This window comes from Thunnus thynnus, chromosome 4, assembly GCF_963924715.1.
Source record: "Thunnus thynnus chromosome 4, fThuThy2.1, whole genome shotgun sequence".
Classification (NCBI taxonomy): domain Eukaryota; kingdom Metazoa; phylum Chordata; class Actinopteri; order Scombriformes; family Scombridae; genus Thunnus; species Thunnus thynnus.
Window position 1 is genome coordinate 10235163 of NC_089520.1, and position 27765 is coordinate 10262927.

The 27765-nt window shown below is 38.9% G+C and overlaps 1 protein-coding gene across 1 annotated transcript; it reads left to right on the forward strand.

The window, feature by feature from the left end:
- The first annotated feature begins 12239 nt into the window (after positions 1-12239).
- Positions 12240-27720, forward strand: ece1 (endothelin converting enzyme 1). Its single transcript, XM_067586537.1, has 18 exons — positions 12240-12802; positions 15314-15452; positions 17212-17424; positions 17557-17681; positions 17806-17952; positions 18361-18426; positions 18730-18918; positions 19055-19197; positions 19962-20076; positions 22162-22272; positions 22369-22467; positions 22617-22694; positions 22803-22906; positions 23237-23347; positions 24721-24788; positions 24934-25124; positions 25712-25807; positions 26662-27720. The coding sequence occupies exons 1-18, from the start codon at positions 12674-12676 to the stop codon at positions 26836-26838; spliced, it is 2301 nt and encodes a 766-aa protein (XP_067442638.1). The 5' UTR covers positions 12240-12673; the 3' UTR covers positions 26839-27720.
- Positions 27721-27765: the final 45 nt, after the last annotated feature.

Genomic DNA, 27765 nt, shown 5'->3' on the forward strand with positions numbered 1-27765 from the left:
GTTTCATTTTATTAAAGACAACAGAATTGCAGAAATATCATGTTAAAATGTTACTTTACTGTGGGTATAATTATATCAAATGTTACACACTTGTGCAGTGTGGCTTTATGTACAACATTCCCAAATTTGGTTGCAATCCAATTTAGCATTAGAGAGTTCTGGCCCGTTGAGGGCATCATCCACACCTTCAAAAGTTTGGCAACCAATTACAGACAAACAGTAGGTGACACCCAGAAATGAACTCATAAGTTTTGTCCAGGGTCATCTAAATGTGGTATTTACCAAGTTTGGTGAAGATTACATGAAATATGTGCCAACAGAAGCAAAAAATCCTAAGTGGCAGATAATATTTCCAGGTGTAAATGGGCATGGCCTATATCAGTTGAATCAGCATTGTCCAAGGAACACACTCTGCAAATATTGTTTTGATACGCATCACGGTTTGTGAGTTATGTAAAAAACATAATAACTGACCACATGATGGCGCTGCTGGTCCATGTAGTATGAATATTTTAGCACTTAAAGTTTTTGAGATACCACCTTGCGAACATTCCTCCCATGGACTTTCTGTCATGGACTCTGTGTTTTCGGACTTTTTGTGTTTTGGGGTTTTTGGTTTTGTTTGTTGCAGATGAGAGATTACAATGTTGCTTAGGTATTTGAGTTGTATTCATGTTTATTCTGTGGTAGTTCTATGCAGGTCGGTTTATTATGAAGAGTTTTGTGTTTTCTGGGTTTGGGGTTTTTTGCCCATCTGCCCTGTATCATAAATAAACCTGTTAGCCTGATTGCTCGCAGTAATCACACTAATCATCAGCCTTGACCTACAGTATTATATACACACATGCTGACATTCACACAGTTTAGACATGGGGATGAAAGGATTGTTTTTAGTACAAAAGTTAAGAGACATTACAGCACCATAATGTAAAGCTGCCCGTTCTCTTCTACTCTGTATCTAGTGATCATTACTGTCTGTCTCTCACCCCTCCTCTCCCTTCCCCACTCTCATTTGGAGACCCACTAATGTTCTGTTCATTTTCTTATATGAATAGATAATGGGCAAAAAGCAAATCTCTTCATTTGCATGAAACACGATTAAAAAAATGTAAGTAAATTAAATTAAAACCTAGGATTTTGGGTCAAAAAGATGATTGATGAGATAGGAAACAAGACAAATGAAACATTTCTGTGACCCTTTCTGGCTTTTTACAATTATTTGCAGTTATATTGTAAAATAAAGTTTTACCTGTGAGGAATCTTTGCCAGAGTGTCAAGGAAGGTGATAAGAGACAGACTCAGAGACTACTAAATTAAATCAAGCATACTCAAACTCACCTTAACACAGCTACACTGACATCCTCTTTCATTTCTGCTTTTTCTCAAACCAACAGCTCTTCCTTTAAATAGGCCCTCCAATCTCTCTAGGCAGAACCATATTCCTAGGAAGGATGTCCTTTCCCTTATACCAACAACTGATATATAACAATGTCACTTGTATCAGTTAACATTGTTTACACACACATCAACACACAGCATAGCCATACCATAAACCAAAATAAATACAAATAACATAAATACAAAACCAAAGATTTAACTAAATGAAATTAATACCCCCATACTTGGTATAACCATAGACTGTATAAAAATATGGACGTAGTTACCATGACGTCACCCGTTGGTTTCTGAAGAGCGGTTTTGAGGTTCAAAGTGAGCCGCTCCGGCCGTCGCCATCTTGGCAGTACGTGACGCTGCCTAACTCCCAGCCAATCAAAAATGGACAAAGAGGCGGGCCGAATGGCTGAAACAAGCCACTTAGCGGCTGGCGGACCTGTCACTCAAAGCAGCCATGTCCTTCATTATGCATAAGTTTACGGCTTAATAAAATTTAAACGGGTGAGTTATAGTACAGTTGTCATGAAAGGGAAAATTAGCTATAGAGACCAAAACCATTTTTTGTACTAGGCTGTAAACATGTTTATTTCTGCTGTAAAGTTGGGCATTTTAACATGAGGGTCTATGGGGATTGACTCGCTTTTGGAGCCAGCCTCAAGTGGCCATTCAGGGAACTGCAGTTTTTGGTACTTCTGCATTGGCTTCATTTTTCAGCCCCAGAGGTTGCCGTTTGGGTATAACACATATATATTATTATTTATATTATATTATAATATATTCTCTTTATACGTCCATGGGTATAACCCATGACATCTCTGGCGATTTCAGCAAGTCTTAAAATCAGGAAGTGGTCCAGTGCCTCCCAAGCCTCCAGGAACAGCGCCGGGATGTGAAGTCAATTTGACATAGAGGCCAAACTGTGTAATTACAACGTCACGTGATGCTATTGGGCCCAGAAAGACTTTTCCCCAGAGACTTACATTGTGAAAGAGATGTCTGTAAATCAGCAGATTTTTTTGTTTCGTGAGCCGCACAATCAAATTGTTTCATCCCCATTCAAGTTAGCAGGAGGGCTAAACCGGAAGTAGCTGGCTCAGTCGGCAAAGTCACTAGTGTCCGTGCTCTATGGGGCCAACCATGGATGTATAAAGAGAACTGAATACAGCGTCAGAGGCGGGGCCCCGTTCATTCCTATGAAAGTTGCTCAGAAGAAGTGGAACTTCTTCTGCATTAAGAAGATGTATGAAGAGTTTTCTGTATACATCCATGGGCCCAACAAATGCAGAAGCAATGCAGAAGAAGTGGAACTTCTTCTGCATTAAGAAGATGTATGAAGAGTTCTCTGTATACATCCATGGGCCCAACAAATGCAGAAGCAATGCAGAAGAAGTGGAACTTTTTTGGCTTCATGCGCCACTGAGCAACTTTCATGGGAATGAACGGGGCCCCGCTTCTGACGGCTGACGCTGTATCCAGTTCTCTTTATACATCCATGGTGCTTCCCCCTGTTGTCTCCTGGAGAGCATGGTGGATATATGGTAAGTTACAACATAAGTGAATCTATCACTCAAGAAACTCAGCACTTAAATCAATAAACAATAAATAATGACTTAAATAATTTTCTGAAGGCCAAAGGGAACTTCTTCAAATGTTTTGTCCGATCAACAGTCCCAAATCCCAAGATATTCAATTCACAGTGATATAACATAAAGAAAAGCAGCAAATCCCCATATTTAAGAATCTGAAACCAACACATTTTTTGGCATTTTTTTCTTTAAAAAAATAGTGAAACAATTATATAAAATTAAAAAATAATTGCTGATTTATTTTCTTCCCATCAAGTTTATCAACTAAACATTGTAGCATTGTAGCTCTACTTCAAACCCTGCCCATATTACATTTTTGACATTTTTATTTGGCCATAAACTAATCAAAAGTTCATATTCATGTGTTTGGTGCAAATCTAGGACTAAAGAGGCCTAAATCACCTGACTCACCAGAAAGCAGCTATTGTATTGGTATGTCAGATAAATAGTTAAACTTCGTATTTAAAAAGTCACTTAAGCATTGTGAAGTCCTTGTTAACTGGAAATGGGTGAATACAGACAGCTGAAACGAATCACAAAGCATTGCTGAAAATGCAGAAATCTGAATTTTTAATTTTTTTTAAAAAAGCTGAAAGCTCAAATGCATTTTGTCAGCATTTACACTAATGACAAACCCCAGATCATCCATAATGCATCATATTTTACAAATTGATCTGTTTTGATGTTAAAGTCAAGTTAATATGGAAAGTAATTAAAACTGGGTTCCAGTAGTCAGATAAATGTAGTGAAGTACAATATTTCTGAAATATAGTGAGAGTAGCCTGAAATGTAAGTAAAGTAAAAGTAGCTAAACTTGCAATTAAATAGCCTAAAGTACTTGAGGAAAATGTACTTACTTCCACCACTGCTAACTAATTCACCAAATATATAGCCTATAGCATTGGGATTTGTTTTAAGTACCAGTAACTTATTTATGATAAAATAATTATTTTATATGACCACATTTTCTTTATTAAATCCTCAAAAAATTGGACAATATTAATGCAGTAATTTCATATTGTATGTAGGCTATATGGAGTGATTGGCAAACTGACTTATCTAAAATATAGGTTGTCTCCTGCTTACTTTGGATTCTTTGGATGTGACTGTACACCAAGAGCTGCTTTTGCTCCTCACAGTTGTAGGTTAAACTGAGATGAGCCTCCTCAAGTTAAACCATCATTATGTGGGCTGAAAATCTGTAACATTGTTTAATTAACTGATAGTTTTTCCTCCTTACGTTCCCACCCTACAACCTAAATGGCGAAATTAATCAATCAATCACCACTCTAATAACCTGGGGGTCTACTGTCTGCTTCTATACTGTCAATATTTGTTCAGAGCATTTAATGGTCTGCCTGCCTAGAAAATCAATATTTACAGAACAGAAGCAGAAAGTCCAAGAAAGGGCTGTGAGCAGAGTGGAGATTCAGATCCAATACAGTACCAATACAGCAATATAAACATTACAACTGCATTACAAGTAAAAGTCCTGTATGAAAAATCCTACTTCAGTAAAAGTACATAAGTATTAACAATATATATATATATTAAGTATATATATTGCAGTAAAAGTAGTAGTTTAGTCCCTCTGACTGATATATTATTATATATGACATCATTAGATTATTAATACTGAAACATCACTGTGTAAGCAGCATGTTACTGTTGTAGCTGCTGGAGGTGGAGCTAGTTTGAACTACTTTATATACATTTAGCTACTTTAGTCCAGTGGTTCCCAATGTAGGGGTCGGGCCTCTCCAAAGGGTCACCAGATAAATCTGAGGAGTCATGAGATGACTAATGGGAGAGGACAGAAGAAAAAACAAAATTCTGATACACAAATCTGTTTTCAGTTTTTGGACTTTTTCTCTGATCTTTGATTTTTGGTGAAATATTGGATCATTTTAACATTTATTGAAATGAAACCATGTGAGAGGTTTAGAGAGAAAAAATCACTATTTGGTAGAGCTGTTAACAACTCATGGACATCTGAAATGTGACCCGACTACACACTGCTTTCTGTAAGACGTCAAAAGCCAGAAAGGTTGGAAACCACTGGTTTCATCTTAATTTATTTATTTTTTATAATTTTGTTATTAATTATTTTGTCAAATATTCATCTGAAAAGTGACTAAAGCTGTCAAATAAATGTAGTAGAGTAGAAAGTACAATATTTCCCTCTGAAATGTAGTGGGGCGGAAGTATAAAGTAGCATAAATTAGAAATACTCAAGCAAAGTACAAGTACCTCAAACTGTACTTAAGTACAGTACTTGAGTAAAATAGGCTACTTTCCACCACACTGAAAAGCTAGCATTAACTGCTTTTCAGGTTAAAAGTTAAATTTGCAGTTAGTAACCGTTAGCAGCCGTTAGTATCCATACAATGGAAATATACAGTCAATGGGAAAAACCAGTGCTCAAGTAACGGTACCATGGTGCTAAAGGCTTTACTTTGATGACTAACCATATTTGACATATTGGGACATTAGCTGGCTAGCAGATCAGTTTATATTAATATCAGCAATTGAACACACACCATAGTAATTTTTCATTGTTTTCTTGGGGTGAGCGCCTGTAGGTTTAAACTGATTCTACCGTTAAGTGATGTGGTGTATATCAGTATTAAAAATACTAAACGTTGACTATAAAATGTACTACTCAGATTGTCATAATACTGCCCACTGCCTATATTTAGTGTTGTTTGGGGTTTTTTTTTAGAAACGTTTACACGAATACGAGGATTTCCGGTGTAGCGGTTAAGCGGAGAAAGTCTCAGTGGGACGTGAACTATCTTGACAGTGCAGCGGAGTCTCTTTGGTTGTTTTAGTTGAGGCTCAAACACTGTCCCCGGTCAGAAAGCACAGCGGAGTCACAGCAGCTGCGGCGGCGGCGGCTGAGGACCATCTGATTGCAGAGTAAGTACATTGTATGTCCTCTGATAGTAAACGTTAATCTCATTTACCGAAAAGAAAACCATTAAAAGTTAAAATAGCTTAAAACGTGTCATCTTTCTGGGACTGACACATCACATCATATGTAGTCAGTCCTACTGTACGCTGCAATGGATTACTACAGGTTTGTTTGCGGTTGTTGACATGAAAGTAAATGTTTTTTTTTCCCTAACTAAATTTCCCAGTAAACATCTGTAATTCTGTGGTTATATTTGTTATAAAACTACACTGTGCAACGTTGGCTATATAGGGACACTCACATGAAGTTCAGTGACCTTTGCAGCATTGTTTAATCTGTTTTATAACTCTATTTTCCAACCTTTAATTGAGGTTTTGCTGCTATACAGTAAGTCTGCCTTATGAAATATGTTTACTTTCCTGTCGTTTTTCACTTAGTCATATCCAGTAAGAATTTTGAAACTCATGAGGTTTCCTCATCTGAGCTGTTCACATTGACTCAGAGTGCTTTCAGTGAGCTTTATAGTCAACATCAAACTACCTCTACCACCTCACAGACTAATATTTCAATCATTTTCAGTGACCTGCATAACAATTTAGATTGCATGAAGAATAAACAATACACCAGCTGTAACCTACCACATCATAGCCAGGATTACACTGTTGCCGCAAAGCTGTGCATTGTTTGTTTTGCTTGATTTAATGTTTACAGTGGCATGAAATTAATGTTTACTTTCACTGTCAAAATGTTTGCCTGTGAGTTCATTTATCTTACAAGGTCTCAGAGAGGGGGGGGGAGGGGGGTTGTAAGCAATGACCTAAAAGAGATCATCAATAAAGAAAGTTTCCTGGAGCAAACAGTAGGTTTCAACATGACCCATGCAGCGTAGAAAACAGATAGCAGATGCAAAATGTCATCAACTGGTTTGTTAGAATAAATTTTTTTTCTGAAGTAAACAATTATGCTTGGCCACACAGGCCTTTCCCGAAAACACATAACAAGCTGTCATTTTGTTAAACTAATAAAAGGATGAAGAAAGAGAGGGGGGGAAATGTAAGGGAAACAAGATTTTATCCTGCTTTATTATGTGTGTATTCCATCTCATGAAGCCATTAAAATGCCAAAAGCGCGGTACTATAAATTGAAACCTATTGACCCTTTTTTACTGTGCATGCATGAAACATGAGGGACACCTATCGTCAATTGTACAAGCTACAGCCTGAGTGATGGATTAGTTTAATAATGTTACACAGCTCTGGATGGGTTGCACACAGGGAGCTCGGTCTACTCTGCAGTTATTCGTTACCCAGGTGTGAGTGTGCTGCAGGGCGCCATAACAAAAGCAGGAACAGGTAATCTCCTGTTATCTGCCTCTGCCTCGGCTGGAAACCTCATTGTAAGCAAGCTTCCAATGTGCCACTCCTTTAATTCTGACTTTCCATAGAGGAAAATCTCAATAGGAGCTCTTCTCATTATAATCTACAATTATTTTTAAATATCATTAAATGGCATACATTCCATCATGTCATATTTGACTGTACTGTGCGTGCCAGCTTGTGTGACTGATTAAGCATCAAACTTTGGCTGTTTTTGAGTAGATAGGGCGCATGACGCTGACACAAGACCTGACTGGATGATATTTGATCATTGCACATACGTCAGAGCGCCTGAAACGTGCACAGAAGAATGACTTAGAGTCCTCTGTCAATAAGGAATCTGAAGAATTTAAGAGCTGCAGCCTGTGTATTAATAACCACGCGAGAGAAAATGCATGCAACAGTGCACATGCATGACTAAAAATAAACCCAAAGTGTTATGATTTTGGTAAAAGTCTTTCAGCTTATTGTAACAATCCTACTCCAGAGCATGGTGGGAAAAAAAGTCGATTGCTTAGGAAAGTAGCTTTGTTGTTGGAACGCTTCTTTATCAGGGTGTTTTCTGCAAAGGAAACATCTCTGAGCTGTGAAAGGAAGAAGTATCCAGAGCTGTCTTGACGTCAGAGGTCAAGAGCTAAAGCCTGAGCCAACTCTGGTTTATCTGTAAACTTCAGGGAGCCCACACTGGGGGGACGAAAAATAACGTATAAGAGCTGAACTGTCTCCAGGCTGCATCATTGAATGCGTACACGTTGAGTCATCGTCCCAATTTATTTGCTTCATGTGATACGGGAACATACAGACAGCTTATATACACACACACACACACACACATAAGCACATACTGTACATGGCACAGGGTCAAAACCTCACATATAGGTCGAGGGGTGCAGTACATGCTAACAGATTGCACGTGTCCAGTAAACAGTCGCAGTGTGTGCAACCCAGTTTACCTTCAGGTGACGGTCTGTTTGTGCTGTGCTGGTTTAATCTTGTCGTGGGCAGAAGTGTGGTCGTGTTTGCATTTGGCATCATGGTATTCCTGGAATGTTTTGACAACCTCAGCAATCTCCACTGGGACTCACTTAAAAAAAATAACTGATAGTTTTAAGCCTTAAGAGGAAGTCTTGCTGTAGTTGCGATTTGTGGGTCATATTTATGTTACAGGAAGGTCACGAACGCGGTCAAAAGTGAAAAGCAGAAGTTAGGCGTACGTGTAGTCACACATGTATAGTAAATCGTCAGAAAGGATATAAAGCTCTTAATTGTCGGCTTGTGTTTTGCGTCAAATGTTTAATTACTGTTCTTCTGTGGTCTTAAACCACATCTAGAGCTGGAATCTGACTGGTTTACCATGGCGGTTGACTGAGCCTTTCTTCAGATGCAAAATGTGTTTACTGCCGGCTTACATCAAGCACGCCTGCAAATCACCTACAGTCTCCTTCCTTCCTCTACTGTACTTTATGTTTTGTCAGCATTATTATTTTTACACTACTCATCTTTTCTTTTCTTCTCTTTTTTTTTTTTTGCTCTACAAATTCTTGTCCTGTTCTCATTTTTCTCTTCAGAAATAAACCGTCAAACACTGTGCGCTACAGTACATGCAGCACCCAATCCCAAACACAAACACACTCCAGTTATTCTTGGAGGAATGCCTCCACGCTACAAATAATTGTCTGGTTTTGCAGGATCAGTGACGAATTACTGACGCATGTTTGTGGTTTACAGCCTCGCTCAAAGGCCGTGGCCTCCCGTCCTTCCAAGAATCGTGGGATACTAACCTCTCATAGTATTAGCTTTTCTTAAGGAATACTTGTTGGGACACAATGGTGAGATCTGCTACAAACTGTCCAGAACGGGCCTTGAACACCATTTAGAATGAGGTCTGAATCATTTTCTATTCTCAGATGGCTCCCGCTTGCCACTTAATGTGACTTGAAGAAAGTTCAGGACATCAACATGAATCCCTCAGCACTTGCAGGATACAGTTTTTGCTGATTACCTCACATTTAGATCATTTATAAATGAGTCATCACATCAAGGTACAAAGATTTGTAGGCTTATTTCCTTAAGAAATGGTTTATAGGCCTATTAGTCAGAGAATGTGATTAACAGGAAAGGGAAGGCGGTGTTGTCATTGAGCATTGATTCAGCTCCGGGGGGTGCCGGAGGGGGGTCAGTCTGTGTGGCAACATGTGCGATTTCTGCGAAGCACATCTGCACAGAACCCAATGCCAGGAAAGGGTTCAAAAAACAGTAAATGTGCGCTGAGGAATGTGTGTGTGTGTGTGACAACAACAACGTCTGTGCCAGCACCCTGCATTGTGAACCGAGGCGGACCATATCATTAAACGAAAAATATTTTGACCTCAGCTTTTCTGGAGCTCTTCCAGTTTGACAAACTCGGTAAATATCCGTTGTTTTGTTAAATGGAACAGCTGTAATCCTTTCATGAATTGTAGGTTAAATATTGATGATGATGAAATGGTGTTGAGGGAGAGAGAGAGAGAGAGAGAGAGAGAGAGAGAAGCAACCAAACATCAATATCTCCATTTGGTCCTGTTTGCTTCCAGCTATAGGTCATTTGACACCATTTATGTAATTGAAAGTGTCCTAAAAACATTTGGTGGCCTCCCCCTCCTCCTCCCTTTGTGTCTCTCTGCATCCCTCATCACTTAAGTTCTCCATCTTTTGTCCCATCGGGCCTTTTATAAGCTGATAATGTCACTCGGCTGCCGGCTGCTGGGCTTTAACAGAGTTTACCAAACACACTGGCGCAGGAAGGGTTTTTTCTGTAATGTTTGTTGTCGTTGTAGAGTTAAGGTAAGGATTAACAGCAGCTCTCTCTCCTCCTGGTGTTACTGCGTTCGATTTGCAGAATCTTGCCTATTAGAAAACAAGATTTAACAGGAATCTGTGCTCTTGGTTTGCCTGGAATTCTCTGGAATGCTTGTGGTGGGATGATGATTTTTCCTCTGTGGGATGTTTACATGAAACAAGGGTGAAATAAAATAAAGCGTGGGTCCACAACTGGGTTGCCTTCTGTCAGTGTTTACAGGAACATCTAATTTGTCTTTATCAAGTAAACATTTATATTCAGTCACATTGTGTTCAGTGGATTTTAAACATGGGAAGATGCAAGTCAGAGCATGACGTTAAATGTCCAGAATTACAGAGAATGAGGTACTGATAGAGCAACATGAGCTCCTCAGCTTCCCTTTTTAGCATCTGGCTACACATCTGATATAAGTTCATACTATTTAAGTTGGCAAAAATACAGTCGGGATTCTTTCTTTTCAGTTACCTCTGTGTGTGTATCACATTGTGTTGAGAATTCAGTCAGGAGTGCGCAGTGTCATGCTAACAGACAGGTTAATCATTGCCGTCCTCATGGTGCCGGCACTGGGGTGTAAGAAAATCAGATGCAAACTAGCCTCAAACAAGCGTCAAATGTCAGCTTTAACGATGCAGGTCAACTGGTGTCAAAGGGACATTTATTTTGTTTTAAGCCAAATCAGGAATTAGTTTCACAAGCACAGTAGATTATTTACAACTGAAGTTTGATGAGATGAAAAATATGAATTTTGTATTTATCGGTTGATTGTTCAATTTAAATACTTTCCTGTGTTTTAAACAAACAACATCAAAAAGCGTGAATACTGTACGTTGAGCTTGAAGGTTCGTTATACACGGTTCCTCAAAGTTCACACAGCAGTGTTGTAAGAACGTGGTGGTGTATCATGTGAGATTAAGTTGTTGTCTGTTGTTAGTCGATATTTTTGGTCAAGCCGCAGGTTTCGGTCTTTGTGTTTGGTTTGTTTCACATTCAGTTCACAGATTGTATCTTTAAATGCTTTACTGGAACAGGCCAGTTTCTGTATTAGTGTTATTTATTTTTTGAACTGAAAAGATAGGTCAGTTGTTTGGGTAGTTGATCACCTGAAAATTAATCAGAAACAATTCTGATGATCAATTAATCTTGTAAGTAAGTTTTTTTTTTAAAGCAAAATGCTAAACTTTAAATATTGGTTTGCATATTTGCAGTAAAACATTCTACTCTATGTGCATCTATGATAATACATCAGAAAATAAGATTGTTTTACACGAATTAACTTGAATTTTGAAAAGATACGTACATTTCTACATCGTCGGATGGATGTGAAAGTCACTATCGGTGACGTTTGGAAGTGTATGAATGCGTTGACTAATGTGAGGTTCGTGTTGTCAGTGTAAAACAAAACCAAAAAAGGTAATGCAAAAAAACACACAAGGCTCAGAGAGTGGGGAAGAGATCAGAGAACTGGAATCAAAGCAGGCGGCTTAACTAAGTTCTGGGACACTGGCCAGGTGTTCCCAGTTAGTACTCAATGGCACCTCGGCTCCACCCGTCCAAAGACCTGCTACGTACCAACACACACACACAACAGGACAAAAGGGAGAGAGAGAGCGAGACACTGGAGCTGTCATAAATGGATGTTTGCTTATTAATTGTAACATCTGGTGGTTTCTTATTAAACCTATAGCTTTTATATTAAATTAACTTTAAATACCTTTCAATAGTCTAACTCATTCTTGCTTTTAATAAAGAGAAAACAGTTTAAAATGCAGTGTTTGGGATGGTGTGTTAGTGGCCGTGCGGGTGAGGGGTTAAACAGGAGGGGAACTGACTGTCATGCCTATCAGGTAACGGTTACCATGGGCAGCGACTACAAGCATGTAGTAGGAGGAGGGTGTTTTTTTTGTTTTTTTTTTCTGGGCTCCTCCCCCGAGTGTATCATGTCCTATAGAAAAGACACAGGGTGTGAACTACAACTCTGAGGGCCCCTCCCTAAATCTAAGTGAAACCACATTTGGGAATGCATACACACACACACACACACACACACACACACACACACACACACACACATACGTAATCACACACATGTAAGTTGCTCAAGTCACTGCTCCTTCCTGTTTTTCACTACTTCCGTCTTCTCTCGTGCCGTGTTTGCATAGACTGGGCTGAGAAGGAAGTCCAGGAAAAAAAAAAAAAAAAAGAAGTTTGCCCACAAAAGAGGAAAAGAGGACCCATGAGGAGAACTTACAAGGATTTTCGTGAGGAGTGTGTTGTTGGTGTCGTGACGTTTGCCAGACGCCATGGGGGCTATTAGAGGTGTTGTTAGGGTTGAGGGGACCATAAAAGTGCCTTGGAAGGGAGAGGACTGACACATTCTTTGATAGTCAACTCAGTGTATGAGTGGAAGAGCTCCAACCAGACAAACCAGATTCCTCCTGATGGATTTTAGAGGGAAACCCTACCCTGAAGCCTCGGAGACTGCCGAGGAATAGACGTCACACACACACACACACAAACATTCTCTCACACACCTCAGTGGGAGAGCGGAGGGGCTAGAAGGAGCATGGAAGCACTGAGAGAGTCTTTTCTGCATTTGACTTTTCAGATGTCAACGTATAAGAGAGCCACGCTGGATGAGGAAGACCTGGTGGATTCCACCGGTGACGAGATCTACCCATCATCACCCATGCAGGTAAACAAGATAAACGCCCTGTGCTAAAAATAAACTAATGGCTTTGTGACTTTGCTGTAGTATTATTATTATTAGAAAATAAGTAAAGGCGTTTTAAGATTTCACTCCTTATGAAAACTGACACTGCTGTCAGGATTAAAGCTTGCCTTTGCAAAAAATGTCAACAGCTTGAACTGCAGATGAACTATTTTTGTGTTATCATGAGTGCCATCTTGAAAAGTGTTAATAAGACATTAGTCGATGAAACCAGCAAAACACATAAAGAAATAATTCAACTAAAAATGTGGCAATCAATAAAACCCTTCTCACAGCATTAAACCCATCAGATGGCGTTTTCTGCTGAAACATTTCACATTTTACATTCTTGTATGTCCATAATTTGTTGGTTTTGATCTGTTGGCTAATGTTTGCAGTATAATACAAAGTGTTTTGTTTCCTCTCGTTGAAAGACAACACGTTTCTTTGGACACCTAAATTTCAAAAAGCCTTCCTAATATGTTACAGAGGCCAACCTGCTAAACAGATGCTTCATGTTGAACAGTGAAGCTTGACATGCAGAGGCGAGCTAGTAGTAATAGTTGTAGTGTATTTGCTTTACTGCTAATGCATAATTAAGTGCTCACTTGGATAACAGAGGGATGAAAAAAATAAGCTATGGGATGATGATGTTAAGTGTTCTCCACACTGGTATAAGGGATAAAAACTACATTATTACAGTTAATGCAGTTATTTTTGTCTGTACCATTTACAATGATGTTACTCAACCGTCCTTTGTTTTACACGGCTTGTTTATTATCACTCATGCGGTGTACAATATGTGTGTCGATGTCTGTTGCTGCACAGTTTACAGACCCTACAATAAACCTCATTCTGTGGTTTGTGTAGAATCAAGCTCCTTGAATTAAACTCTTGTTTTGTCAGAGATGTAGGTCATTTTGCAGATGGTGGCACACAATCCACTATTTAAAAACATTGACATTTCTTTTAACAAAGGAATGGCTGTCACTGAATATAAGCCCAACACACGTAACTGTTGTTTAATGAGTCATTATACTGTAAGACCTTAATAATCTTAAATCCTTTATAATTGTGATGTTTCTGATCAAATAATCTGAATTTCTACTAATAAACCTGAGAATACAAATGCTTTGTTAAACATCAAACTGTACACATCCAGATGCACCAGGCTGCTATCATTTAATCCATCCTAGAATAAGTATTACATCAAAATTCATATTAAAACGTGCTTTAGTAATCTCTATTAAATTGTCTCACAGTGTTTTCTGTTAGTGTATCTGTTATTTAGGGTTGTAAAAGATGGCGCAGCAAAACAGTGTTCTCTAGAATCTCTGTTCAGTCTTTTAAAGGCGGTTTCTTCTACTTCTGAACGTCAGAACAAGGCGCTGAGACCCCTTAGCAAAGCCATTCCTTACATACTTTATTTGACCATAAATATACCTGAAGAGCTCAAACAGAGTGCTTGAATTCAAGACTTTGACATGAGTCTCCCTTCATCGTTTTGCAGTGGTTTTCGGAGTAATAAAATGCGGTTTCAAGAGACTGCAATGAAGTACAGATGGAAAGTGCAAAGGCTTGGCAGTGGGATTTTCTCAATTACACTTAGAAACAGGGTTTAGGTCCAAACCAACCCAAAAAGCTGAGCTCCTGGGATTAAGAAGCCACTGAGGCTTTGGCATTTGATTTGGTCACATTAAGTTTGACTGTTGAACTCTCATCTTAGCTAATAGCAGAAAACTGGATCCTTATATACACTTCAGGGGTAATTGACTTCCACAGGATATATGTGAGGTCTAAGATCTGGCATTTATTTACAGTGGGGATACTCAAAGAGTGGCCAGAGTGCTAAATGTGTCCTGTGAACGATTTGTGAGTGGCTCTTGGAATCATTCCTGTAGGAAATAAATTCCCTTGGCAGCTTTAGCTGAAACAGCATTCACTACAAAAAGTGCAGGAGCAGGGTGTGCTGGTTTGAATCACTGATTTAAAAAGAAAAAAAAAAAAGTATGGGCTGAAATTCTTGCATGCTGATGATCAAGGAGCTTTTATGATGTTGAATATCTGTAAACTGGCTACTTGTCTGTCCTTGGTTAGCTTCATCATCATTTACAGGTAAAACACAAAAGCAGCTGATATGGTTCAACGTGATCATTGTGTCTTTTTTCCATATCTGGAGCAAAAGGAAAATATCCTTTTTATGAGAGCATGTTAAACTAGAAGTTAGGGAACAATAGAAGAATGCATAACCTTTTCTGTGTATGAGGGTTGAAAGCACAGCGATTGAGAAGCCATTGTGCTTTGAAACCAAACCTGTCATCAGATCCCCCAAAAGCTGACTACACACCACATAATATTTTCCCACACTGTATTAGTTCAACAAAATATCATTATTAAGTGTCTTTATGTGTTTGTCAATTCATGTCTTGTCATATTTGACTAATGGATTAAATTAAGCACTTAAAGGTCGTTTTGTGTGTTTGCGTGTTTGCGCAGGTGACTCTTCTGCACGGCCGCGGTCCCTCGTGTTGGCCAGAGAGGACACAGAGAGAGAGGAGGCTGCTGTTTTTAGTGTGTGTGGTGTCTTTAGGCCTCTTCATATCCCTCATCACAACCGGTGTCTTCTACAAACAGAGTGAGTCTGAGGTTCTGTTTAAACTTGACATACACAGCAAAGAAAGATCTGCGGAGCCCAGATGAAAGCTCAGGTTTTTTTTTTCTTTTTATTATGATGTTTGTTAACTAAAAAAAATAATCAAAGAACAAAGTTTACCAAAAAGAGAAATATTTTAATGTAAAGATACAGTACATAAAAAGGAGAAGGGCTTAATTAACAATACTTTTGTTTATATTAGTATTAAAAAGCCATAAGTTTATCTTGTCTTAAGCTAGAGGTGCCAGAAATTGTGAAGGACATGTAGACTGACAATTCAAGTTTTTAAAAACGCTAAAATGGAATAAGGAGTAGAAATACAACTAATGAGTCTCCAAGTTTTTCCAAATGTTTTACAGAAATCATTTATTGTAACCATCTTTGGAAACAAAGTGGAATTGCTGTTTTCTTGTCTTGACGTTTGTCCTCCAAGCATTCAAAAATAACCAAGTATAATTATTTTGTATACATTATATACAGTCAAACATATTTAACTAAAATAAATATAACATGGGACACCCCCCCAAATAATCGGACGATAGTCACTAAGTATTGCCAGTTATTGTAACTGATATGATCACCAAAGTGTAGTTTTATCTGAAGAAAAAGACCAGTTAGAAAAAGATCTGTACGCCACGAGAGGGTGTTAATGTGGTGGTGTGATGTGGTTTATTTTTATGAAACCAAAGCCACACCTTAAGCTAAGCTGCCTAAAAACAACTCTAAATCTCTCCCTTGAGCTTGTTCATTACGGAAAAAGGGCTTGTGGATTTACCATCACAGCCAGGCGGCGTCTCATCTGTGTTGGTTTCCTCAAATTTACCATGGGAAACTTAATGCTACTTCCTCCCATTCAGACCTGCATGTCTGATCACACTTTGAAATAATAAAAGGAACAAGGATGAATTCTCCTTGGGGTAATAACCTTTTCACTGGTGATAACTTTGTCTCTGCCTCCTGCCTTATATGGGCTGACGGTGAAAGTCTTTACAGTATGTCAAGTGTTAGAGCTGAGTCGTCTCCTGGCATTGTGCTCTGTGCTATACAGGAATTACAATGACTAGCTCTTAAACTATTCAAAACACTTATAACATTTTCTAAAGCTCTTCCTGTGAAACAGCTGTTGTTCGAGTCAAGTATTCCTTATGTTAAGACTCTAAAAAAATAACACAGAGCAGTGAAAAGCCTCTGTGCTGATCCTCTAGTCACTTCTTAACAATATTCTAGAAAACACAAAATGTCCTTTTTCTGCAAAAAAAAGTATTTTTAGAAGCCATATTTAGGTCATTACCGAGGCCAAGGAGCAATGAGGTTTGTTCACTAGCCATGTTAAAAGAAAAGTGAGTCACCATCATCTGGGTATCTGTTGTCTATTCATTTATCAGTTACACGATTAAGTTGCCAATAATTAACTTGTGACATTCCTTCCTCTGAAGACATCACAGTTAATTATTTATAAAGGACTTCAACAAGGAGAAATATTCCCTCCAGGTTGTATATCTTGGCTTTTACCTCTTATAAAAATAATCCTTTCCAGATGCTCTGAAAACCAACACGCATATTTGGATGTCCTACTGTGAAATATTTTCACATTATCCACTGTGGCCCTCAAAAATGTTTTTTACAGAGAGAAAGCGTTTCCCACATTTGAGGGGTAATAAAGCTGAGGGTTTACAAGAGAAGTATCTGTGATGCAAACATCTTTTTTTTTTTTTAAAAAAAAGTCTCTTTTCTCTTGCAGCTCACCCAGGCGTGTGCCTAACAGAGCCCTGCATTACTGTGTCCAGCGCAGTCATGGGAGCCCTGGACCGCTCCGTAGACCCCTGCCATGACTTCTACAGCTTTGCCTGTGGGGGCTGGGTGAAGAACAATCCCCTCCCTGAGGGCAAGTCCCGCTGGGGACCTTTCAGCAACCTGTGGGAGCACAACATGCTTGTAATGAAGCATTTATTAGGTAAGGGTTCTTACTTGAGTGCTATTCAGTGTCCTCAGCTGCCTTTACTCCTTTTCCGGCTCATTTTACAGAGCTGAGGAAATCAGCTTGTTTTTCATTCAAGTCATTTATCTTTTTTATTTACTTGGGCAGAAAACACAACGATGAAAGGTTTGAGCAAAGCTGAGGAAAAGGCTCAGCGATATTATCAAGCCTGCATGAATGAGGCCAAGATTGAGGACTTAGGAGCTAAGCCACTACAGGAGCTAATCAGACAGGTATGCTTATTTCTTAAAGCGGTCAGACATCAAACATCACTAATTTCCAGTAAAAAAAAAAAAATCAAGTTTCCTTACCTCCAGCAGTCTCTGAGTGTCTACCCCCCAACACTGTCTGTTTCAGATAGGAGGGTGGGCCCTGACTGAAGACTGGGACAAGGACAACTTCCAGCAAGTTCTGCGTAAAGTGTCAGCAAACTATCGCACCTCGCCTTTCTTCACAGTGTTCGTCAGCACTGACTCCAAAAACTCCAACAGTAACATCATCCAGGTGAGAGGGTCAGAGATATTTGTATACAGGCTGCTTTTAAGGGCTTCTTCTGTTTGAATAACATATTCATCTGAAATCATCAGAAAATACATCCCAACAGACTTTTCACATTCACATTGAAATTCACTTCATAAGCAGCTTTTACAGGCAACACTAAGGTGACCGATTCTATCTCTATCGATATTCTGGGGACAATCCATTCATTATCGCAGTGCCCTTGGTTTCACGCTTCCTTTGTATGGTGTCATAAGACCGTAACAAGTGGTAGAGATATGATCTTTGTAGAGCATCTACTTTTAGCCCACATGCTGGCAGCGCAAAAATGAAAACAAAAGCTTGTTTGTGAGTGATGAAATGAGGGAGCGAGCTGAACGTCATAGGATGTTTCTTTTTACTTCTTTACTGTAGGTGGATCAGTCCAGCCTGGGACTACCTTCACGGGATTACTACCTCAATAAAACAGCAAATGAAAAGGTACTGTGGGGAATTTGTTCACAGCATTACACTGGTTCCACAGAGGCTAAAGTTGGAAAGTAGAAGTCATCATATTGAAGCTCAATCAGATCAGAAATCTAAGATGGCTTTGTAATGAAAATATAATTCAGTTAGAGTTTGAAAAAATACCCAAAGGCTCATTAAAAGAAAGTCAAGAAATATTAAAGAGAAATATTTCCCCCTCTGCATAGTAGCTTTTATTTGCATAGTTTAGGATTACTTTCCTAATTGAATTCTATCACACACACACTCCTCACTGCGCTGCTTTCTTGGACTTTGCAGTATCTGACAGCATACCTCAACTTCCTAATGGAGTTAGGGACTCTTCTCGGTGGCCCGAAGGAGAAGACTCGAGCGCTGATGGAGGAGATTGTGGACTTTGAAACCACCCTGGCCAACATAACAGTCCCTCAGGAGGAGAGAAGGGACGAGGAGCTCATCTACCATAAGATGCAGGCCAAAGACCTGACGGTGAGCGTCTCCTGGTTTGACTGTATCAGCGTTTTCTACACATCGTGACTGTTCCTACGCCTTTGCTGCTTTCCTTTAAAGAAACTCTACCTCTGTGTTTGTTTTGTGTGTCTGTGTTTTATCCGTGCCTTGGCAGACTCTGGCTCCTGCAGTGGACTGGATGCCGTACCTCACAGAAGTGTTCGCTCCCGTACCGCTCAACGAGTCAGAGCCGGTGGTTGTTTATGCCAAAGAATACCTCCAGAAAGTTTCTATCCTCATAAATAAAACAGATAAAAGGTCAGACACTTCATATGTAATAGTTTTTCCATTTATGTGTCAAATACAGACTATATACTACTATGTAAATGTAAATATGTGTTCACTCTTATGTATAATGAAAAACAATAAGATGGAAAGGAGGAGGTTTTTCTTGCCATAATCATTCCTCCTGTTCATACTGGCCACTAGAAGATCCCTTCATAATGCGCTTACAGTGTAAGTGATGGAGGCCAAAATCCACAAGCCTCCTTCTGTGCAAAAATGTATTTAAAAGTTTATCTGAAGCTAATATGAAGCTTCAGCCCTCCAGATTAGTCAACTCAAGTAGATATCCTTCAATGTTACAGTGTTTTTAGCGCCGAAGTTCCTCTTTTTGTTACTATTCTTCCACCACAGCTCAACAGGGAAACACTATCCGAGGAAACACAAAGAGGGAATTTGATGCTAAGAAGACTGTAAATGTATCAGATATCCACCTTGATATGATTAACTCAGACTGCTGAAGCCTCATATAAGTTTTAGATAAACTTTTACACGCATTTTTGCACAAAATGACTGTGTGGACACACTGTGGATTTTGGCTCCCATCACATTGAAAACACATTTAAAAGGGATCTCTTAAGAGCCAGTATGAATAAGAGGAATGATTACAGCGAGGAAAACCTCTCTCAATGCTCATTTGGGCACCTGACTGTTGTTTTAAGACAGACTTTTGTGAACCTATCCTGTAAGCAGTATAAGAGGAGAGTAAAAAAAAAAATAATTAAATGTTTTCTTTCCAGCCTACTCAACAACTACATGATAATGAAGGTGGTGAGGAAGATGGTCTCCATTTTGGATCAAAGGTTCCAGGATGCTGAGCAGCGCTTCCTCGAGGTCATGTACGGAACCAAGAAGGTGAGAGATGAACATTTAGACCTTTTACAATCACTATAATCCAGCGTGACACAGATTCAAACATAGCTGTAGGATTAAGCAGATGAAAAGTGAAATAAAAAAAAAAAACAGCAACGTACATGTTTTGACCTGCTGGCAGATTCTCATCCAGATACAGGAATGCATTTTTACCGAATAGAAACATCTAAGTTCACTCAAATGTTTTTTGAGTTGTTACCAGAAAAGAAAGACTAGAAGTAGAATTTTACTGAGAAGTCTCCAGTGACCCCAGCTCTTATCTGAGTAAGATCCTGTTCCTCCGGCCTTGTTTTCCACTGGGGTCAAGCTGTAATAACAAACGCAAACTTTCTACGTGTGTGTCTCTTTGTGTATCTGTTTTATGTGAGAGTGCAGCTGTGTCTCTTTTTCCATCTGTGCCTATGTGCACAGATTTACAACTTGCCGTCGCTTGCTCAGGACACTCCTCATTTCCTCACTCTGACCTTGTTCCTCTTTATCTACGTATACATGCAGCTCCATTTGTCTTTGTCCTTCCTTTCACCTGATAATAACTTTGTCATATAGGGACTGGTTTTTTTTTTAGCAGCTGTCAAGTGATTCGCCGGTTGAGCGTGAGATTTTGATTATGAGGTTAACATGTAGAATAATTGTTTTAAGATAGACGGAGAGATGGTTGCTGGACATTGAACGTATTTAACTTTTGTGAATATAATTAAAAAATTGTGATGAACATGCACATTTTCCTCAATAATTCTAGAAATTTTGTCCTAAAAAAAATCACATTTGATCATAAAAAGAGGGGAAAACTTTTCTGTTTGAACTTAATGAAAGTTTTAGTGTGAACAACTAAGATATTAGATGGTTTTTGTTGATTCAAATTTAGAAAATGGCCAAAAAAAAAAAGGCTTTTCAAGGCTTTTTGGTGGGTGGATGTCACTCAATAGTTCATCCCTAAGTGAAATGGACCTTTACGTATTAGGATGCAACTCGTTTCCCCAATGAAATCACTTCCATCCGCTATTCATTGCCACTGGTGTTCTGCTGTCTCTGTTACCTCCGTTTGCATCGCTTCAGTTCATTGTTAACAGGCCAAGAGTTGGTATGTCGGGAGTGTTGTTGTCATTTTGTCTTTAAAAAAAAAAGAAGAAAGAAAACCAAACACTTAGTCCTTTAGAGGGAACACTGTGTCTTTGAGTCTGCAGACAGATAACAGCTCTGCTTAGTCTCAAGAGCACTGAGCTCAGAGGTCACCAATTTCTCAACAACATCACCACTATTTTCTGTGTTTGACAAATGAGCTGCGCTATAGCTCCTAAGGGTTTTTTCAGAATGTTAATGGTAGAAGTTACAGCTTATGTTTCATGTATTGTATATATAACAAAAAACTTGCCGTAACCAAAAAAAGAGCATTATGTATGCTGGTATAGTTTTGTAATTCTATCACAAAGATGTGTCAATAGCGTAGGCGTTGGTTTACATGTTTCCTTCCTGTATAGAGATTGAAAAAAGTCTCTGCACACTTGAATATGTGATACATAAGTTGGAGGAAAGTGTCACTTGAATAAAAATGAGAACAGCTCAGTCAGAATAAAACTTTTTAAACTGATTAATACCCCAGCAGTAAGCAAGAGACAGTGTGTGTGAAGGTTTTTCTCGTTTTTAAACGACAAGTGTTAGAGATCTTTTTTTAAACTATAAAAAGAGAAATTCATCCATCCATCAGTTCTTTATACACACTCTTCCTCTTCAGGATTCACTCTCACAGGGCTATACAGAGAGACATAGTGGTGTATTATTAGAATAAGTACTCTCAATAGACATACTCTCACACTCTTGCTCTGCTACTGTCTCACTATCACTACTGTTCTCTCCACCTACACATTTTGCCCACAGCAGAAAGCAACAAGTCCACCCACGTTCTCTGCTCTTAGTCATCCAGTGTGGGAAATGTAGGAAGCGACTAAGTGAAGCAGAAAAAAATGGGTTGAACTAAATCTGACGTGACGTGATGATATCTAACATTGTAAGAAAATGTGGGGGATGTATTTATTCAACATGTCCTGATGTGTTTATTTGACGTTGCAGAGCTGCACTCCGCGCTGGAAGCTGTGCGTCAGCGACACCGACAGCGCCCTGGGCTTTGCTCTCGGAGCCATGTTTGTCAAAGCCACCTTTTCTGAGGACAGCAAGGCCATTGTACGCATCTCAAAGTCCTTCAATCACAATGGCTTGCTCCCACTGTGTGTGAAAATGTGTTTCTGACTTCACTCTCTTTTTTTGTCTGTGTTTAAGGCTGAAGATATGGTTGCAGACATCAAATGGGCGTTTGAGGACAGCCTGAAATATGTGAGCTGGATGGACTCTGAAACAAAAAAAGCAGCAAAAGAAAAGGTGGGAGAAAGATGTTGACAGACGTTTTCCTCCTCCTGCTTTATTCTGTTGAACTGTGCTGAAGTTACTGAGAAATACAGCAGTGCCACCTGGTGTGAAAATATTTCTTGGACAGTTTTTAAAAAAATTTTTAATCTCATTTTTCACAGGCAGATGCAATATACAACATGGTTGGATATCCAGAGTTCATCATGAACGCCACAAAGCTGGACAAAGTGTTCAATGATGTAGGTAAATGTGGAACTGGTCATATGTGCCAAATGTTATGTCACTCTTTTGTTTCATTAAAACACTTAACTCTATTTTTCTTTCTCTTTTGATTCCTTTTCTGTTAGTTTGAAGTGGTGTCAGAACTGTACTTCCAAAATGTCATGCAGTACTACAACTTCTCAGCCAGAGTGACGGCGGACCAGCTGAGGAAAACTCCAAACAGAAACCAGTGAGTTGCTCCCTGCAGCCCTCATCCCCCACCGTTCTGCTTGTCGGAGAGGAGGTTGCTCACTCTGACAGGGACAAATTCCCATTATACTGACTCAGCAGAATACTGCTGCCATCCACAAATGTTCCCAGGCAACCAACTTCTCTCCGCTGAACTGATCCTTGTCTCTAATTAGGCTATGGGGGGAGGGGACGGATCAGGGTTTCCCATGCCTTCCAAACTGATCTGCAGTCGGCATGGCACAGCAGACCAGGCAGAATCAATATTCTGAATTTGTTGTGGCCTCGATGTCAGCCTCATGTGGTGGCTCTGTGTTCCTTGTTTTTGCAGGTGGAGCATGACTCCTCCAACCGTGAACGCATATTACAACCCGACCAAGAATGAGATGGTTTTGCCAGCAGGAATCCTTCAAGCTCCATTCTATAGTCGTTCCTGGCCTAAGTATGTCTTCTACATTGTTTTTCAAGTTTATTAAATCATGTATTAATATTACATATATAATATTGAAACATATTACATATATAAATATATCCCCATAGAAATAAAAGCACACAAAAATGTAAAAGAGGCATAGAGCAAAGAGTATTAAAAAACCATTTAAGTATAAATCACAATAAAGAAATATAAATACACTGCATTCTACTTAAAGGATTAGTTCACAATTTTTCAAGTCTGTCTTAAAACAATAGTCAGGTACCCAAATGAACATTGAAACAGGTTTTTCTTGTCATGATCGTTCCTCCTGTTCATACTGCCCATTAGAAGATCCTTTCATAATACACTTACAGTGTAAGTGATGGGGGCCAAAATCCACAAGCCTCCTTCTGTGCAAAAATGTATTTAAAAGTTTATCTGAAGCTAATATGAAGCTTTTCCAGATTAGTCAAACCAAGTAGAAATCTTTCAACGTTACAGCCTTTTTCGTGCCAAAGTCCCTCTTTTTGTTACTACACTTCCGCTGCAGCTCAACAGGGAAACACAAAGGCTGAGGACTGAGGACACACTGTGGATTTTGGCCCCCATCATTGAAAGCACAGTTGAAGGGGATCTTTTAATAGCCAGTATGAACAGGAGGAATGATTACAGTGAGGAAAAACCTCTTTCAGTGTTCATTTGGGCACCTGACTGTTGTTTTAAGACAGACTTTTTGAGATTGTGAATCTTTCCTTTAAGATTACACAGGGAAGTTTTTGTTTTGTTTTTGTTTATTTTAATTAGACATGTGTCCTGTAGATATACCCTGATAATCTGACTGATCTAAATTGCCATTTTGTTTCACTTCATTCATTCATTTTATTTGAATATTCTATTGAAAAAAATTGAGATGTGGGCAGTAGTTCAGAGGTGTAAAACCAGGCTCCTGTAGATATAAAGGCCTAGTTGCTTGGCAAACTCACCATGACAACAAGACTCCAGGAAGTCAGCCAAGAAATAGTCCAAAACATGACTGCTCACAAAACCACAAATTGTATTTTTTTACACTTTGGTTTTTGTACAAAATAAACAAACAAGATACAACATTTGAATTAGTGAACTTTAGAGATACTGGTAGGTGGAATTTGTATTCTTGGACCGAGCCAGGCCAGCTGTTTCCCTCTGTTTCCAGTGTTTATGCTAAGCTAAGTGGCTGTAGCTTCATATTTACTGGACTGATATGTGAATGGTATTAATGGACTCATCTAACTCTCAAAAACAAAGCCAATAAGTGTATTTCCAAAAACGTCAAACTATTGTTTAAACAAAATTGCAGTCTATACACACAAATGGAATGTGATAGGATGTAATACATATAACTTTACTTGTCTGTTTCCCAGAGCTCTGAACTTTGGTGGAATTGGAGTAGTGATGGGACATGAACTGACTCATGCTTTTGATGACCAAGGTTAGGATTTTTTTTTTTTTTAATAATTAACATTTCAGGGGATGACAAATAACATCACTCTTCTGATACTAAATAATTGGACTAAATGTATCTTTCAGCATGACGTGGCAGGGAAAATAGTAATATTTCACAATGTCATTCAAAGGGAGGGAATATGACAAGGATGGAAACCTGCGTTCCTGGTGGAAGAACTCGTCTGTGGAGGCCTTCAAGAAGCAGACCCAGTGCATGGTGGAGCAGTACGGTAATTACAGTATCAACCAGGAGCCTCTGAATGGAAGACACACCCTGGGAGAAAACATCGCTGACAACGGTGGACTCAAGGCCGCCTACAAGGTCTGATGTCAGACAGGAAACATTACTCACCTTTCTGTTTGTGGTTGAGGAGAATTACTGTAAACATGGGGGGAAAAAAGCTTTCTGTCAGCAATGTAAACAAACAGCTAAATGCCGGTACAAGAAATTATTTACATTATTACGTAAAGGACAGGCAGTGTGAGCTGACATGTTTAATAAAATCGGGAAACTATCACACAGATCCGAGATAATCCGCTGCATTAGTTTATTTGTTGGGGCTGTTATGGGTCACGTCCATTAATCTGTATTGGAAAAAGCAGGTTGTCTGGTTTACTGTGAAGCCTGGAAATGCAACAGGTGGTTATGAGCGGCCTTGTCCGCCTCTGGTTACTTCTTCACATGCACACATTCTTTCCATGTAATGAAAGGTCATAAGCTATGAAGCAGATGAGCAAATCATATGGAAGTAAAAGCAGCTTCGATTCAATTTAGGTGAAAATAAAGCTGCGGAAGACCTAAAATTTATGGGTTGTTTTTTTTTCTCCTTGGTCTATATTGCTCTGTATCCATGTGGAGAGAAAAACATTGAATGCATGTGTGTAACATGATCATTTGTTGCTTTGAAGGCTTATGTGAACTGGATAAAAAAGAACGGAGAGGAGGCCACGCTGCCTGCACTGGGAATGACTAACCATCAGCTGTTTTTTGTGGGATTTGCACAGGTTTGTATCAGTAACAGTGTTTTCTTTCTTTCTGATTTGAACGTTCTGTCTTCATACTAATACAACTGTTCATTTGTTGGTTCTCACCATATTTCTGAAGTTGGCTATCAAACAAATAAATGCATGATGGACAGGAAATTTAAATTTTCCTAAAAAAAACAAACAAAAAAAACACTTACAGGACAGGTTCAAAGTTTTTCCAAGTCTGTCTTAAAACAAGTCAGGTGCCCAAATGAACATTGAAGGTTTTCCTTGCTGTAATCATTCCTCGTTAGATCCTTTTCAAATGTGCTTTCAATGTAAGTGATGGGAGCCAAAATCCACAGCGTGTCCACACAGTCGTTTTGTGCAAAAAAAAAATGCATTTAAAAGTTTATCAGAAGCTTATATGAGGCAGTCTGAGTTAGTCATATCAAGTGGATATCTGCCACATTTACAGTCTTTTTAGCATCAAATTCCCTCTTTGTGATTCCTCAGTGTTGAAGTATAGTAACAAAAAGAGGGACTTTGGTACTAAAACAACTCCAACATTGATAGATATCTACTTGATTTGACTCATTCTTCTTCAGATAAACTTTTAAATACATTTTTTGTGGATTTTGTCCCCCATCACTTACACTGTAAGTGCATTATGAAGGGATCTTCTAGTGGCCAGTATGAACAGGAGGAATGATTATAGCAAGAAAAACCTATTTTAATATTCCTTTGGGCACAAGACAGACTTGAAAAACCTATCCTTTTAAAGAGGTGTAATGACAAGAAATGAATACCAAGCACCTTAATAACACCTCATAATAATCTGCAAATTCTTTATTTGTGTCTCCTTCTCATTTACGTCTTTATTATGTTTGCAGGTATGGTGCTCTGTCAGGACTCCTGAAAGCTCACATGAGGGTGTCATCACAGATCCTCACAGTCCATCAAGATTCAGGGTCATCGGCACCATCTCCAATTCACATGAATTCTCAAAGCACTTTGGCTGCAAAGCAGATGCTCCTATGAACCCTAAACATAAATGTGAGCTTTGGTGATGCCTCACTGCTCAGTGCTGTTTATCAGCAAGGAGTGAAACTGTTTTTTGTCAAAGTGAGATGCTGACAAAGTCTCTCCAGACGAGGATCGCAAGAACCACTGACAATCCTACTGCCTTGCCACTCAATGCTTATCAGGCTGCTTATCAGGACAAAATGTGCCTGCTCTATACGGAGGATTGCAAACTTCAGTGCTTCTTGACAAGGACTTGTGGTTTAGCAAACTGCTTTCCCCAACTTCTGATGTTAAATGTAGCTATAAATGTGCTTTTTGAACACTGGAAACCCAACTTATGGTTGCAAAAAATGGGCGAACCACTCTCAAATTTTGTAAACCGCTTGTTTGTCACATAAAGTGATAAACAAAGTGACGTTTCTTTTTCTTGTAACTTTTCACTGTGCTTGGATCTGCTCCAGTTTACTTTTATTGTATTTTATTTATGTTCACAATTTTTATATGACATTGACAGTGAACCAGGAACCCGCAAGATGTTTAACTTGATGGGAAAAAATGAAAATCTGGTCTACGTTCAAAGACTTTTAAAGCCATGTTTTATGAATGGGTAGAAATGTTTTAATACTAGAGCAACAGCTTGTCTGTGAAGAACAGAAATACTTAAATATTTTGATATTTTGATTTGATACGTCTGTTTAAAGACAAAGTCATTTTTGGACCTGGTATCACATTGCTGGTATTTCATTTTTATAATGGAAGACCAATACAAATTCAAAAAAGATTGAAACAACTTAGAAATTCATACAAGGAATTAACTATTTTTTCATGCAGAAGCTATAAAGGCTAAACTATGATGTGTCATACCTCTTTTTATGAGTAAGAGTCTGTCACAAATTATTTTGTATAGTAAAACCAATCATAAAACATCTTTGTCTCATGTCCACAGTTTGTTCAGTTGGTGAGCTCTCACT